General features: G+C 35.9%; 1 protein-coding gene across 1 annotated transcript; it reads right to left on the bottom strand.

Moving 5' to 3' along the window:
- Positions 1-411: 411 nt before the first annotated feature.
- Positions 412-15,621, bottom strand: tm9sf3 (transmembrane 9 superfamily member 3). Its single transcript, XM_077237271.1, has 15 exons — positions 15,261-15,621; positions 11,687-11,882; positions 11,242-11,364; positions 7,225-7,385; positions 6,987-7,064; positions 6,749-6,880; positions 6,348-6,514; positions 6,058-6,152; positions 5,777-5,907; positions 4,718-4,857; positions 4,402-4,470; positions 4,168-4,314; positions 3,861-3,944; positions 2,430-2,506; positions 412-2,300 (listed from the first exon to the last, which is right to left on the bottom strand). The coding sequence occupies exons 1-15, from the start codon at positions 15,351-15,353 to the stop codon at positions 2,233-2,235; spliced, it is 1,761 nt and encodes a 586-aa protein (XP_077093386.1). The 5' UTR covers positions 15,354-15,621; the 3' UTR covers positions 412-2,232.
- Positions 15,622-15,655: the final 34 nt, after the last annotated feature.

A 15,655-nucleotide genomic window follows, 5' to 3' on the forward strand; every position in this document is an offset into this window, starting at 1 on the left:
AATACTTATAATAGAAATAGTGAATCAGGGTAAGACAAAAAGCACGTTTTGGAAGAAGGATTGATGTATTTAATTATTTTAATTTATGTTAAATCATTTGTTAATTTTGAACAAAAAAAAGCTACATAGTGTACCTTAAGTATTTCAGCAAAACAATGATCCTTGGGAATGGTAGAATAGGAGATATTAAAATCTTAACCACTGGAGGTCATAATTTTTGTTGCAACAAATAATTGTCATTTGTAAGTGCAAAAGTTTAAAATGATGCATTTGTTACTAAAAAGGTTGAGAAATCCTGCTTTATATTATTGTTCAAAGACAGGGAGACCGGATTTAAGGGCCATTCACTGCAGTTAACTACAGCAATACTTTGAGGGTTTTAGAAACACAATATGTTGAAGCAGATGAAGCTGCCGTCACACCATTTTTTTATTCTACTGAAAAGTGCAATCATTACATACTGACTGTGTAATTCTTGTAGCTTCCTTCAAGTACTCAGCTGTCCTTGGGGAGAAAATTTTAATTAAGACAACTTTTCCTTCATATATAAACCATGCCTACATAACCTCAAAACAATGTTTATTTCTTTTTTTCCTTCTCTTTTTTTACAGCAAGTTAATATTGTTTAAAATGTCTCTTTAGACTTCACATGGAACATGACATGAAGAACCAGAAATAAAGATTTTAAACTGGGAGGAATGATTTTTTAGAAAAAGGCTTTGCCACTTCTCAAACTTTTTTTTGTTACATACTGTATTTACACAATGGAACAAGAAAAATAAGAACAACAGCTCTAAGTGTGTCTGCACTTAGTAACCATGAAAACATCTAAGAAAGTGTACAATAACTTCACTTTGTACAGTATGTCTGCAGAGATTTATCATGTGTGCCTAAATTGTGTCTGACAAATCACAATTTCGGTTCAGATCATGGATACAAAAATAAGCACGAGTCAGCTGTCCAAGACAATGAATAGCCTTTCAACTCTTTAAATAAAAAAATAATAAAAAAGCTGATGACTATCTCCTCTATGAGCAGCACAAAGTCAATGAAGCACTTATTTTTGAGACCGTTCTACAAGATGCAAATAAAGGGTATTGATGAGGGTCACCTAAAATGTAATTTTGATCAACAAAAACAAATAGAATCTGATCATTTGATTTGGTGAAAAATCCATGCAATATCAGGCAAGATGTAACTGTGCCACGAAGCCCACCCCAACCTTCAAAAAAGTAAGAAAAAACCTAATCTGACTGTCCATAAAAGAAAGAAAAGACACCCTTTAATAAATCTGTACAACCAAAATACATTTGGGATCTACATCTAGAGTTACATTATTAAGGTTATATACATGGCCACCCCCCTCCATATATTATCTTTACGAGCAGACTTCATTCAAACCCAAACAACATAAAACTGAACTGGAAAAAGAAATATCATATCACATCACACATCCCATTAAAACAATCTGCCACCAAACCATCATTTCAGATCACCAGTCTCACTAGAATCTGCTTGTGGATAGCGAACTGTATCTGATGTGCTAAGCTGTCCCGCGCGGGTCTGTGGATCTGAGCTACAACAGGTGCCCTGAAAAGGTAGAGCTAAAACCTGTCTGCTTCACATCATATTGGTTTTTTCTATTTATGAAAGAAAAAAGATTTTTTATTTTTAATAATTTTGGAATTTCAAACCACGTTATGCTTTTGGTGTGATTCATAAGCATGTAAAACACTACTACAATGAAGGCATTGTATGACTAATACAAAACAGACAAGCAAGAGGATGGACGTAAACCCCACTCTCTGATATTCTTATATAATAGAACAAAGGCTCTCAATACACTTTGGCCTCTTCACTGAAGAGAGCTAGACTATTCCATCAATAAAGATCTGTTCAATGGTTTTGGGGGGTGGGATAAAGTTATAAGAAATAGGAGCAACTTTGTGGTGTACTTTCTTTCCCCTTTATCTGCATTTACTGCCTGCATTGCCTCTGAAGGGAAAAACAAACAAAAAAGATAAAATAAAAAATAAAAAGTCCTGTTTATTACACCTCTCATTTTACCCTTGTGTACGCATCATCATGCCGCAACTTTTAATTCATTGAGAAAATGGAAAACTAGATTTTGTACAAGATACCACAATCTCTTCTTGCAAAATAAATGGAGACTTTGTGCCCGCGTCGATCGGGAGGAAGTGTCGGCTGATCCGCAGCGTCGCTGCAGAGTTTTTAGTCGATTTTTACATTTGTGTAGATCTTCCTCACAAAGGCACTTGTTCCCATGTAACCTACCGCTCCTAAAAACAAAGAGATGATGCATTGTTATCATAAGAATATGTCGCTCCCCTACCCATATAGCAACACTTATTATTAACGAGGAGAATCACTGTACTAGAGAAGTGATTCAGTTGTTTTCTTGCACTCACCACACATGATTCCCAGAGCAGTACTGAACACAGCCATGTAGCCAAAATAGAATGACGTCTGAAATAAGCCATACATCCTGCAGATAAAATTAGTACATGCTAATCATTGGTATCAGATCCACAGATTTAGATCTACACACAGACAATTACCATATTTTCTGGACTATAAGTTTTATCATATGAAACATGCTGCAACCTAAATAATGCTATTAAATTCAAGCACGACTTGTGGGGGTTTTTTTCTCAGCACAATTTTGCCCCTGTGTGACTTCTACTCAAGTGCTACTTATTTTTCGGAAAATGCGGTAATAAATACAGTAAATGAAAATGAGAAACAATTTCTATTTTTCAAACAATGTACTTGCAATTTAGGGATGCACCAAAATGAATATTCTGTGCCGAAACAGAAAATTCTGGATGCACTTGGCCGAAAACTGAAAATGCTTTAAAAAAATTATTTATTATTTTAAATTTGCTTTTATTTGCATAATTGTATTAATATTAGACTTTTTAAATGAAATTCAATCATTTTAATGATACCAAATTTAAAAAATGCAAGCCAATAAAATAACCACACTAAAATTGGACAGAAAATATAATATTAAAATAATATTAAATATCAATATATTATTCTTAATTATTTCTATGCAACAGAATCAGATTTAGTAGACCAATTATCTAAACAATGTATAGTCCTACAAAGCTATTATTATCAGAGCATGTGAGCGTGAACGAGAGGATAGCGTCATTTTACCAGCGTTGCCCAGCACGACTACCACACCATGTTACAGCATAGTAGGGCTATTGCAAACAGAAACAAGTATAGTAGGACTACATAGGAATTTCATGTCAGCGCATTATTTGAGCGGACTTTGCTTTTCCAATGACCATAAGCGGTACATGAGTGGAGCGTTCGCATTGGCCGTGAGCACCTGAGCAGAACACATGTGCATAGAGAGGAATATTGCGCAGTGTGACTCACTGCTCAATATTCCTCTCTATGCACATGTGTTCTGCTCAGGTGCTCACGGCCAATGCGAACGCTCCACTATATAACGGCTAGAGAGAGAAAGTGAAACCTGAGCGCTGAACACTGAGGGGTGGGAGAACACTTTTCGGCAGAAATTTCAGTGCATACCTATTGCACACAAGTAACTCAAATGCTCAAAGTGATAGCCTACTTAAATTTCATTATGTTCCTCACACACAGATTTAGTATGTGGTTACTAGCATTTTTATTGTATTGCAAGTTAAGGAGCTTGTCGCTTTATAGATATTGTTCATAGAAAATAGCAGCTTGGAAATTCTGCAAATATCTTTTTATATTTCATAAAAGAAAGGAAATCAAGTGACTGAGCGTGAGTAAATGACATACATTTAAATTCAGAGCATTCATACAATGACATTTAAGGAAAAGAAACTAAAACTCACTTTGTTTTAAAGAAATAGTAGTAGAAGGAGTACATGTAAACATAAACTGCTGTTGAGGCTGCAGAGAGGAAGCTGGTCCACTGCCTGCAAAAAAGAAAGGAAAATTGAATTAATCTTAAAAGAAGTACTGTCATTCAGTCTCATGATGTCATCTGGTTATGATGCATTTACATCACTACAAATTTAAACGCTTCAGCAGTCTGTTCCCAAGTACACTTGGGAGGATGGAAAACGAAGGGTGGAAACAAATTAAAACACATAAGCAAAACAAGATTATAAAGACAGTATTGCATGTAATGCTCCTTACCATCTATAGTCTTCTGCATTGAGAAGGAAGTAGGTACAGACAATGGTAACACAGACTGTAACTATGCACAGGATCACCAACACCAGCATCATAAATCCATACACATAGTAAATCTTGTAGGCCCAGAAAGATGTGAAAATGAAGTACCTGAAAGAAAACGTAAGATAGTTTTTAATCTTACAGATATTCCTAGTCTGTGTCTGTGTGTGTGTACCCAGAAGTGTTCAGACTTACATCTCAATGAATATTGACCCGAATGGAAGAATGCCACCTAGACACACTATAACCGCTGGCTCCATAAACCTGCCAATTCAGAGAAACATTTAGTAAGACAAATGTATTTATAAAAGTCTATAACTTTAAATGTACATAGGTTTTCTGTACATCAGATAAAGTATGCACATTCAAATCAATTTGATCATGTTTGAACATCATGTAAATCACAGAAAACAAAAAAGAAACAATGACAGAATGGGGAATATGGGATGATATCAAGACAACTAAACAGGTGAGAGAGACTCTGTGATGTGTGAATCATGATTGAGGTTACCATTTCTTCTCTGGGATGGGTCTGGGTACAGCATTGACCCTACAAGGAAAGTTGGGCTGACCGGAGAGGTTCCTGCCCAGGATGGTCCCCACCAGGTTCAGAGGTAGAATTACAAAGAAACAGATGCAGCACACTGCAACCTGATCAAAAACACGAGATAAATTACATAATATATGAATAAGTCATAATTTATAATATTTGAAACAAATATTGCACCGAAACAATTAATGCTTTAAAGTGTTAGGCAACCCAAAAATTTTAATTCTCATGTCATTCCAAACCCCTCAAGACATTCATTCATTTTCAGAACACAAATGAAGATATTTTTAATGAAATCTGAGAGATTTCTGTCCTTCCATTGTCCTTCTATTCACCCAAAACTCTGATGGTTCAAAATGTTCAATAAGAGATCGTAAAATAAACTCTTATGAATAGAGCAGTTTAATCCAAGTCTTCCGAAGAGGTACGATCGCCTTTATATGATAAACAGATTTAATTTAGGCTTTTATTCACATATAAACATTGATCTTAGCTCACTAAACAGAAGTTCAAGTATGCTGGCTTGACCCGCAAGAACCAATAAGGTTCATTCTCACGTGTCACACCGACATGTTCGAGGTTTCACAAGAACCAATGAGGTTTGTTCTCACGCAATCAATCAAGTATTGTTGAAATTCCGTTATTAAATTTGAGCGCTCTAAGCTCAATGTTTATATGTGAATAAAAGCCTAAATTAAATCTGTTCACCATTATGTCTTTGAATACCATTCTTATGGTAAGTCTTATGAGTTTGGAACAATATGAAAGTGAGTTGACAATTTTCATTTTTGGGTGAACTATAATTTTGAGAATGATAGGGGTATAAACAACTTTAAGCAATTGCATGTGCAATATGTAGCAGACTTGCAACTAAAATGACACACACGATGTGAAAACAGTTGACTGTCTTTTCTATTCAGCAGTTTATCCCAGTTGTAAAATCAGTCTGAGATTGACTTATTATTGCCTGAGATAGACATGTATAGACTACACAATGTATAAGGCAGATGACTAACTCACCATGGTGCCGAATGGGATGGCTCTGGAGGCATGGTAGTAGATTGCAATAAAGTTGATGAAGAATGCTGTGCCACACACCATGGCAGGGATCAGAAAAGCTCCTATGAACATCTGCTTTATCCATCTCCTCCCTACAAAAATTATGCAAGAAACATCAACAAAAAAGTCTGTAGACACCTAGAACACCTTCAAGAGGTTTCCTTAAAAGCTTAAATGCTAATAGTTCAAAAGACATTTGGACCTTTCCTTATCGCAGATGTTGCAAATATTAGTTTGCATACCTCCTTGTTTTGCATAAAGGCTTCCACCAAAGTAGCCGTTGACTGGGGACGTGGCAGCATAGACAAATATGGCTGTACTCAGCATGGACCCTCTCCTACAAAGGCAAACACGAAATTCCTTTGATGAGCACTTCAGAAAATGTGAATATCCCTTACAGCCCACCTTTCCATAAATGTCCAAATGTATATCATGGTTAAACAACAAATTAATTTTTCTTGTAGCCTTTATTTAATTATTGGACAATAATTTGTAGTTTATCATTGCTCTGTTAATCATGGGTGAAACTCACTCTGTATACAAGTCCTCAATCATGGCCAAAATGATGACTATGAGGGAAACAGAGAAGATCTGACACCCAGAGCCAATGAGGGAGGAGAATATCAGCGGGTGGCTGGACGGTCTGAAAACATCACCATGAACCTGCTTCCATCCATATTCATCACCGAGATCACGATCCTGAATAAAAAAGAATGTGCATTGAGTTTGATAAAATGCATCCCTGAGAGGAACACAGCATTAAACTTGGAGCTGTTATCAAAGCTATTAAAACATCAGCCATTGTGAGGTTGTGAATAAACCAATTCCTCGCAGATACAAGAGAAAACAAATGCGTAACTTAAAAGGTGATTAATAAGGGATTAATAAGGCTCATGTAATAAAGAATTACAAAAATGTTCTGTAAGTGATTACCATATCATCCATTTCTTCTTCTTTGCTGTATCTGGCGTAGTCTTTCCTTAATGTCCTCATCAGGATCATTGAAACAAGGCCCACCAGGAAAATCACCATCATGAAAGAGTTGAATATTGAGAACCAGTGAATCTGTCAGGTGCAAAACCACACACAAAAAAAATCCCATAAATTCATTATCACCCAGCACATTTTAAATTAGCTGGGAAGGAGTTAGCAAACAATATGTGCCATTTACCCGGTGTTGAAAAAAGGACGGATCAAGATATTTGTCAAATCTATCCTCAAATTTCACATCCGATTTCTTCCACTTCACCTGTGAGGATCAGCAATAAGTTTGTAATATTATACATTTTTCACATATTATTCTTTCACATAATAAGCATTAGTATTAATTTTCCACACAAAGGTCATTTATTTAACCTAGTATTATTTAATATTAGCAGGTTTCTGAGTTTTAGGAAAGCTTTACTCACAGAGTATGACATAGGAATTCTTGTGTTTGGCACAAGCTTGACCTTCCCCTCGCTGGTCAGGTTAACATCCACAATTCTATTCCCATTGTATCCGATCTCCAGCTTTTTGTAAGTCCAGAGATAATAGTCCTCTCCATTCTCATCAGCTTCACCAACAATACCTTAAATAATCCCACAAAACAATCTTCAGTTTAGAATGAAGGCAAAAACGTCACATTATGTCAAGAGTATATTATCAGTTTAAATAAACATGTACATTGAATCCAAATAATACAATACTTTTATCAAACACATGACTTACTCTGCCTCTAAAATGACTGGAATAACCACTAATATTCACAGCCTAACATTTTACAATCCAACCAAACCCTAACGGACAAGTCTGTTGAACATCCTTTCCTCTTGAATATTGTTTTATGTGAAATGCTTCACAGTACAGAGTGAATGGCATTTCATGCTGTCATTTCAAGTAAAGAACCAACAAAAAGAAAAACACTTAAGCTATTGAGACAAACTTCTTATAAAGCATATCAAAGCAATATTTCTCTAAATATCTGCAAAAATAAAGATATCACATATACTTCTCAAAAACATATAGCTTACTCACATGGCAGTTAAAGCCTAATCTCTTTTCTTCCCTTCCCATGATCAAAGTTCCTTGAATAATTTATGAGCAACTATTAGAACATCTAATAACCCTGCTGCTCTTTCAGAACAAATGGTTTTACAATTAAATTTAATTTCATTAGTTCTGTTGAATAATAATGGTTTGGTAAAATGTCCCCTAGTGGGAAACAATGCGTTTAAATAATTCAATAATCTGTTTTCCCTTTCAGGCACAGTTTATTATTCCCTTTTCTTTTAGAACAATGGGAAGCTTCCAGAAAATATATAGCTATGTTGGCAGCTCACAATGGATCTTAAAAAACGTTCTGGAATTTCTGTACCAGCGTTCCTACAATGATGACTGCTGACTTGAGTCTCCCAACTGCTGTGAAGATGCCCTTATACAAGCTGTTGGATGTGAAGAAATATGTGTAGGGTGCAAAAAGCCATGTAAAAAGAGGCCATATTCTGGAGCACCTATAAGTATGGTGGCTGGCTATATCTGAAATCTCTTTTGGGAGTGGACATGCTCTGAGTCTGCACATACACTGTTGACATAACCCTTTCCTGACTAACTGGGAGGGGACACTTAGCAGCCTGATGTTGGATGGGCTGGAGATGGGCGAGCTATGGTAAGGGGTTTTCAGCAACCCTGTAAAATCACTGAGCTTAAAACTGATTGCAATTTGCAATCTCAAAGTTCTCAATGTCATGAAAAGCTACACCAGAGTTGACCATTTAAAGTCTTGCCAACCTCGATGGCTTGATAGGCCTCAATCATAAACAGTTTCATTCACGCTGTGACCAAAGGCTCAAGAGACAACAGAACTCGAGGACTCTCAAGCAGTGCTGCCCAGCAGAGCGGAAGAAACAACAAGATGGGAGACTCTCACCCAGTGGGTGGGCATCCATAGCATCCCATTGAGTGCAGGGTTGGAGCCGTGCAAGCTGGGAAGCAGAGGAGATACTAACACAGTTGTTAACTAGTGGAAGTGGCTCATATCCAGTAGGGTTGGGCGGTATTTAGGTAATATCGTATACCGCGGGGTCTTAAAATAGCAACGGTATCAGTTTCAATACCGTCATTATAATAATATAATATATATTAATAATAATAATATAATATAATTTATTCAATGCCTAAAAATGCTTATGTAGTTGTCATCAAGTGACAGTGTGGAGGAGAAAGAGAGAGAGAGAGAGAAGGGAGAGGCGGTAAATACTGACGAGGCAATTTGTAAATGTTGCAATGAAAAAGGTGACCGCGAGAGATGGAAACACCTCTAACCTAATGTCGCATCTCCGAAACAACCACCCACTCACTGCTGCGAGGATGCATTTAGCCCTGAGTTCATTAAATAACCGCATTAGTTTATATTTGGTAAAATATTATAATGTTATTTTTTTTTTACATTGATAATGAAAACTGAACAGCCTGAGTAAGATGGGATGCATCGGGAGTCAGACATTGACCACTTAATTAAATTTCATTTTGTAAAACGCCTTTCTTTAAAGTGAATTTCGTTTTGTATAAATTGTATCTTAATTTTAATGTTTTTTTTATCAACCAATAATAAATAAGAATCAAATATAGCAGACAACATAATCATGACATGATCGTGCGCTGGCGCGCGGCGGTCACTTGCATTGAAATCTCATCATAAATTAACCGAAACGCAGTGTATGTCTCACAGACATGACAGATATCTAAATAAAGCTTGAAATTTCATTAAACGAAACAATTCAAAACGAAAAAAAATAGGCCACTCGCTGATTATTTAATCCATGATGTGCATTTCTCTCTATGCGCGTTCATATGGAAATGGCGATCATCAAATTAAACGAAACTATTCCAAACGAAAAGAAATAGGCTAGGCTACTCTCTGATTATGTAGCCTAATCCATGATGTGCATTTCTCTCTATCGTTCACTATGGAGATGGCGATTCGTCAATTTCTTTAAACGAAACAATTCAAAAGGAAAAGAAATATAGGCAGCATACTCTCTGATTAATCCATGATGTGCATTTCTCTCTATAGGCGCGTTCACTACGGAGATATCAATCGTCAATTTCTTTAAACGAAACAATACACAACGAAAAGAAAAAGGCTAGCCTATACCTTCTGATTATGTAATCCATTATTTGCATTTCTCTCTATATATGCGCGTTCACTAGGAGATGGCGATAGTCAACTTAATCTTTGCAGCACTGACAGAAAAGTTGTATTAATAAAAATCAATGGACGCGTGTCATCGGATTTACAAATGCACTTCTTGCTTGTTGCTTGTAAATTTAATTTAAATTAATGGATAAAATGAATACAAGTGTCATAATTAAAATAATAAAATATTATTAATTGTCCCATTTTTGCTCATTTATAAATAGTATTTATATCTTCCACCCCCTCAGCACCTGGGTTAAAAAATATTTGGCGCCACCATATTATAACGGCTCACGTATTAAAAATAGTCGAGTCTAAATAGGGCTCCGGCTCATAATTACATTTAATGCCGTCAGCCGGGATCAGACACAACGTGCACGGGTTGGCCTTGATTTTTTTTTTTTGCCCGATCTGGTATTCAGTTTCTGAACGGTGTAGGCTCAAGCCAACAGTTTGGTGACGCTGTCTGAGCCTTATGTCATAATTTTTTATTAGTCACGGTAATACCGTATACCCCGGTAAAATAGGGAGACGGTTTGACGGTATCAAAATTTGAATACCGCCCAAGCCTAATATCCAGATACCAGATCTTGGAGACAATTTTCTGTCTTTCAGTCATCCTGATGCTCCTCATAGGGCTAGTAATGGAACATGAACTTGAAAGTCACAGCCAGAGTAACATGACATCAAGCATCTTCATGACCTTCTCTGCAATCTCAAATGTTGCATAATGGACAAATCAATACTCTTTAGATGCTTTCTGTCAATCAAAAACGGTCAAAGAACAGGATGTCCAAAAATGACCAGATACATACATGACACTTTCATTTCTTTCCAAAGATTTATCAACTAGGTGTACAAAGTTAACTCTACCCTGGAGAGCAGTTGGTCACCCTGTCTCAAAAAATGATCTAAACACAATGAACAAAGTAGGATTTCACTCGCATTTCAGTGAAGGTCCCCCACAAGCAAATACCCCATTAAAATGATCATCAGGACACATTATTTGTACATATTTTGTACCCTTGGGCCTTCACAATTGCTGTCTCATTTGTATACTGTCTCAGCTGAACAGTGTTATTGTTATCAAAAACTATTAAGAATATTGTTCTATCATAAAGTAAAAAATATAAAGTAAAAAAATAGATATTAGATGACAAACTGATTATATTAAAATTATATAAATAAAAAAAATGAATAAAATCTCGAAAGCAGGCTTGCCAATCACTCTGGCTTCCGGTTTACTCACCCCAGATGGGAAGGTCATCTATGTACATTTGATACCAGTAGTGGTTCTTGATGGCATAGACAAACGCATCTTTTTTAGGTTTGTCTAGTTCAATGTCACAGTATGTTGTCTGCATCACCTCATCTGTAAAAGAAAAATCCACATTGCATTCTTACAATCATCACAAGATCAATAATGTTACTTACTATCAAACATGTGGATGAATGATCAACAAATTTAAATAATGTATATTACATTCATAGTACTTTACATGTAATACTATTTAATGCTTGTGCCCTTGATAAGCTTCATTTCAACAAGTTAACATGCTAGCCACAATAGTCAAGTCACCTTTATTTATATAGCGCTTAATAGAATACAGATTGTTTCAAAGTAGCTTTACAGTGATAACAGGAAAATTATGCATTTCGGCTGTTGTTCAGTTGAACAGATATCAAGACCATACCTGTATACTTGATATCCAGACCGCTGAACTCCAATTCAACCCCCTGTAGCGCCTCTCCTAACGTCTCATGATAATGACTAATAGTTTTCTTCGTGCCCACACAGAAAGGTAGGGAGAAGTACTTATAGGTCTCCTGTCGGTTGTGATAAGGGCCCACTGTATTCATCCATAGAACCACCTCCTCTTTATCAGTGTACTGCAGAAGAACAAGAACAATCATTAGCTACCCGTTTCAAATATGAGCATCTATTCTTTGTGATGTTAATTCCTCTCCAGGATGTCACCAATTAAAAGAACTACAAGAGGGCTCCATCCTCAGACTACAAGGGCTCAGACTCTGTTGTTTTTGTATTTTGCACCTAAACACGATTTTTAACATTTTGCAAATTAACATATTCAATCAATTAAAACAACATTCTAAATCCACAAGACACACTCTCTATGGTGCCCAGGATGCGTGTGTGGCTCAAGCAAACCCATAAAAACTAGCCTACTCCATTCATTCAATGCAAGATGAAGTCAGCTGGAAGTTAAGAGGTTTTAGAATTGAGATGAAAAATGATGATGCTGCCAAACCCTCAGGCAAAACAAGATAATAATAAACATAGTTCACAAAGAGAAAATTCATTTGTCCAAATATTTTCTGTTCAAAGACTTTAGATAAAATCTATGCATCCTCCAAGTGAGTAAGCACATTTTATACAATGCTATAAAAACACAACAATAAAATCAATTGGGGTCTCTATTGAATCTAGAGTTATCGATCTTATTTCTAAAAGACAGCGATTCAACCATGTCTATTAAACCTTTGACAAGAACAATCACAGTGCTGACCCAGAGAAAGCAGTTATCATGAAACAGCTTCACAAACAGTCTTTCAACCACACAGTATCATTATTTCTGTGTAACAAATATTCATATTATCATAGAAGTACTGGGATAAAAGTTAAAAACTCTGATGATGTAAACATTGTGGTCTACCCGATCATGTTTAACATGTAAATGGAACATTCAGATTCATTAATTGGAATGAATTCAGTCCAATAAAATACCCTGATTCATCCAGTAATGAAACAAGTATTAATGAGTGAGTCGTTCAAACCGATTAAAAAAAAGCACAAATTCATTCAAATTAATTAAAAGTTTTTAAATAGAATACAACAGAAATTAACATTATATCAGAACCTCTAGTAAATTACATTTTATTTTGTTTAGTTGTCTTTCCAGAATCGTGGGACAATCACAATGTCTATTTGAAACAGCAACAAAAGAATATTCTCAATTTATCTAAAATCGAAAACTACATAGACAACTTTCAAGTTATTTAAAAGTAATCAATCTACATTAAACAAAATATAATGCACATCATTTTGTTTAGTGAACAATATGATGTACTAGAAGCAACAGCACAAAACATGTTTTGCTTAAAATGTGCTTGCTCCCTGGTACATACATTTACAGAATAAAGTATGCAGAGCCTTAAGACACAGGCCATTGGAAGCAATGATTTATTTGTTGCCTCTCGATGGTTATTATTAATATCCTGTTGTATCTTTACCAATTCATAATGAAATACCCTATTTTGAGGCAAATGACAATAATGGAGATATGATTAGACATAATAAAATATTAGATATAAAATATAGAAATTTAATTGATTATGGGGAGGGGGGGGGGGGTTGGGGGAGACAATCTTGATGCAGATTGAAGAATAAAAAAATTAATGCTTAAATGAATAGTTTACCAAAAATTGTCATCAAACAAACCATCATGTTGTTCCAAACCTGTTTCTTTGTTTGTGGGAAGACGACAGATATTTTCAAGAATGTTGGTAACTAAACCGTTTTGGTGACCATTGACTTCCATTGGAGAAAAAAAAAAGAAAAGACATATCTCAAAATATCTTCTTTTACGTACCACAGAAGAAAGTGGTTCATACTGAACTATCCCTTAAATTCTATGAATTAGGTGGCTAAAGAAACACAGTAAAGACAGGGTGTGAACTAGTAAATCAGGTAATGTTACACCATCCTATCTGAATCTAGAGAACAAATATAAGAGCATTGCAGCAACACTCATGACACTGGATAATGAAAATGAGAATAAGGGGACGAAGACAACTGCATGGTTGTAACCATGAAACCTTAAACACTGTCTCGCATGCTCAGAGGTATTCCCATTGGCAATGGTTCAAACAAAAAGCAGCACATTATCCACCAGAAACCCCCAGATCTCTTGTGACCAAAGAAGGAATAAGAGAAAATATCCTGTTTTATGAGCTATAATTCATCATCACAGATTATGTGTGGTGCTGAATAATTCCAGTAATATTATGAAAGGCTGCAATAAAAGTGAAGATTTAAATATATGTAAACACCCAAAATTAACTTGTCAAAACTGATCAGTGTCATACCACAGATGTTTTCACATTGTATTCGATGGTGATACCTACCAATGTCTGAAATGCTGATGAATTTTGTAAGCATCTTCAGGACACCAGAAAAACGTGGAGATCCAGTTATGACATTTTGATGAAATATTAAGAGGTCAAAGTATATATATTTTTTTGTTTGTTTTTTTAATTAAACATGCACATGTGAACTGTTCACAATAATATGCATTTAGAAAATAGGTGAAGTTAATTGTCATTTCATGCTGACTTTTAAGTAGTCTCAAATCAACATTATCACTATACTATAATGCTGTACACTGAAAGAGTGTAAAAAGTGTAAATATGCTACAATAAAAATTTGTTAATTGCATAATTGTAAGCTGCCTTATATAAATATCGTCCTAACCTATGTAATTCTAGTCTCATAATATTTAGATGTTATTAAATATTTCTGAGTTATGTTAGTGGCATGTGAGTTACGTGATAACACCGTTACAATAATTGTGATGAATTTAAGCAGCCTTCCATTGTACCTGACAGATTTCATCAGTTTAAATAGGTTGTTAATTTGACATATTATGATTTAATGACATATAGTTAGGAACTGCAAAATATACAGTCACCAAAATGACACCTGGAAAAGACTGCCAACCCGTCACAGTAAAATTCTTGCAACCAAAGCTGCTTTTTATGTAAATATAACAAATGTTTTATAGTCTATCGGTAATATAAAATCCTAGACAAACCGGATATGTGTGTGTACAGACGGACATATTTGTTTTAGCTAACGACGGTTAGCAGACCCTTCAGAATAACCTCATACATACACAAAAGAAACACACGCAACACACGAAACACATATTATGCCTAAATTAACATCATACTTATTATGCATCATACGAGGAGTCGAAACCGAGGATTTCGAGCACAGCCCTGCTGTTTGAACAGCATAATGTAATAGGATAGCTGATGCTAAGCTAGCCACGTAGCTTCTGATGTGCTTAGCATTTCTAACATAGACACGGGACAATAAATCATTCATCGTATCAAGTTTATTGGATTATTTATGTCATTTGATGTTAGGCACTTTTGCCAGATCAACCAGCTCAATATCTAACGTCTCTCGAGAGTATAGCTTACACACCGAACACAGAGGGCTTCTCGGCCCACAGTTTATCTTACCTTATGTTCGTGTTCATCTGCTCGAACTGGCAGCAATGAACTAAAAACAGTCGTCAAGACAACCACTTCAATCGTCCACCTGCAGAGCCCCATGATTTTCTAGGGAAAATTCTGCGACTGATTTGAAATGGTATCTTTTTTGGGGGCTATCCCACCTTCCTTCTTCCTGGTTCTATGACAGTAGTTGTCTTGAGGTGCTCACATACGAGTTTGTCGTAAAACTGTACAGTGAGTGATCAGCGCGTCCACCGCTGATTGGTGGGAACAGGTCACATGGGTAACTTGGACCAATCGTTGGAGAGAGCGATGAGTCAAAGTTGAGGAAGAAAACCCTCCGCTTCGCCACCCATGGCCACGTCATCTGAGCGCAAACAGAAGCGATGGAAAGGCAGGAT

Source organism: Siphateles boraxobius, unplaced genomic scaffold, assembly GCF_051911475.1.
Source record: "Siphateles boraxobius isolate OS27281-9 unplaced genomic scaffold, OSU_SipBor_1 20, whole genome shotgun sequence".
NCBI lineage: Eukaryota > Metazoa > Chordata > Actinopteri > Cypriniformes > Leuciscidae > Siphateles > Siphateles boraxobius.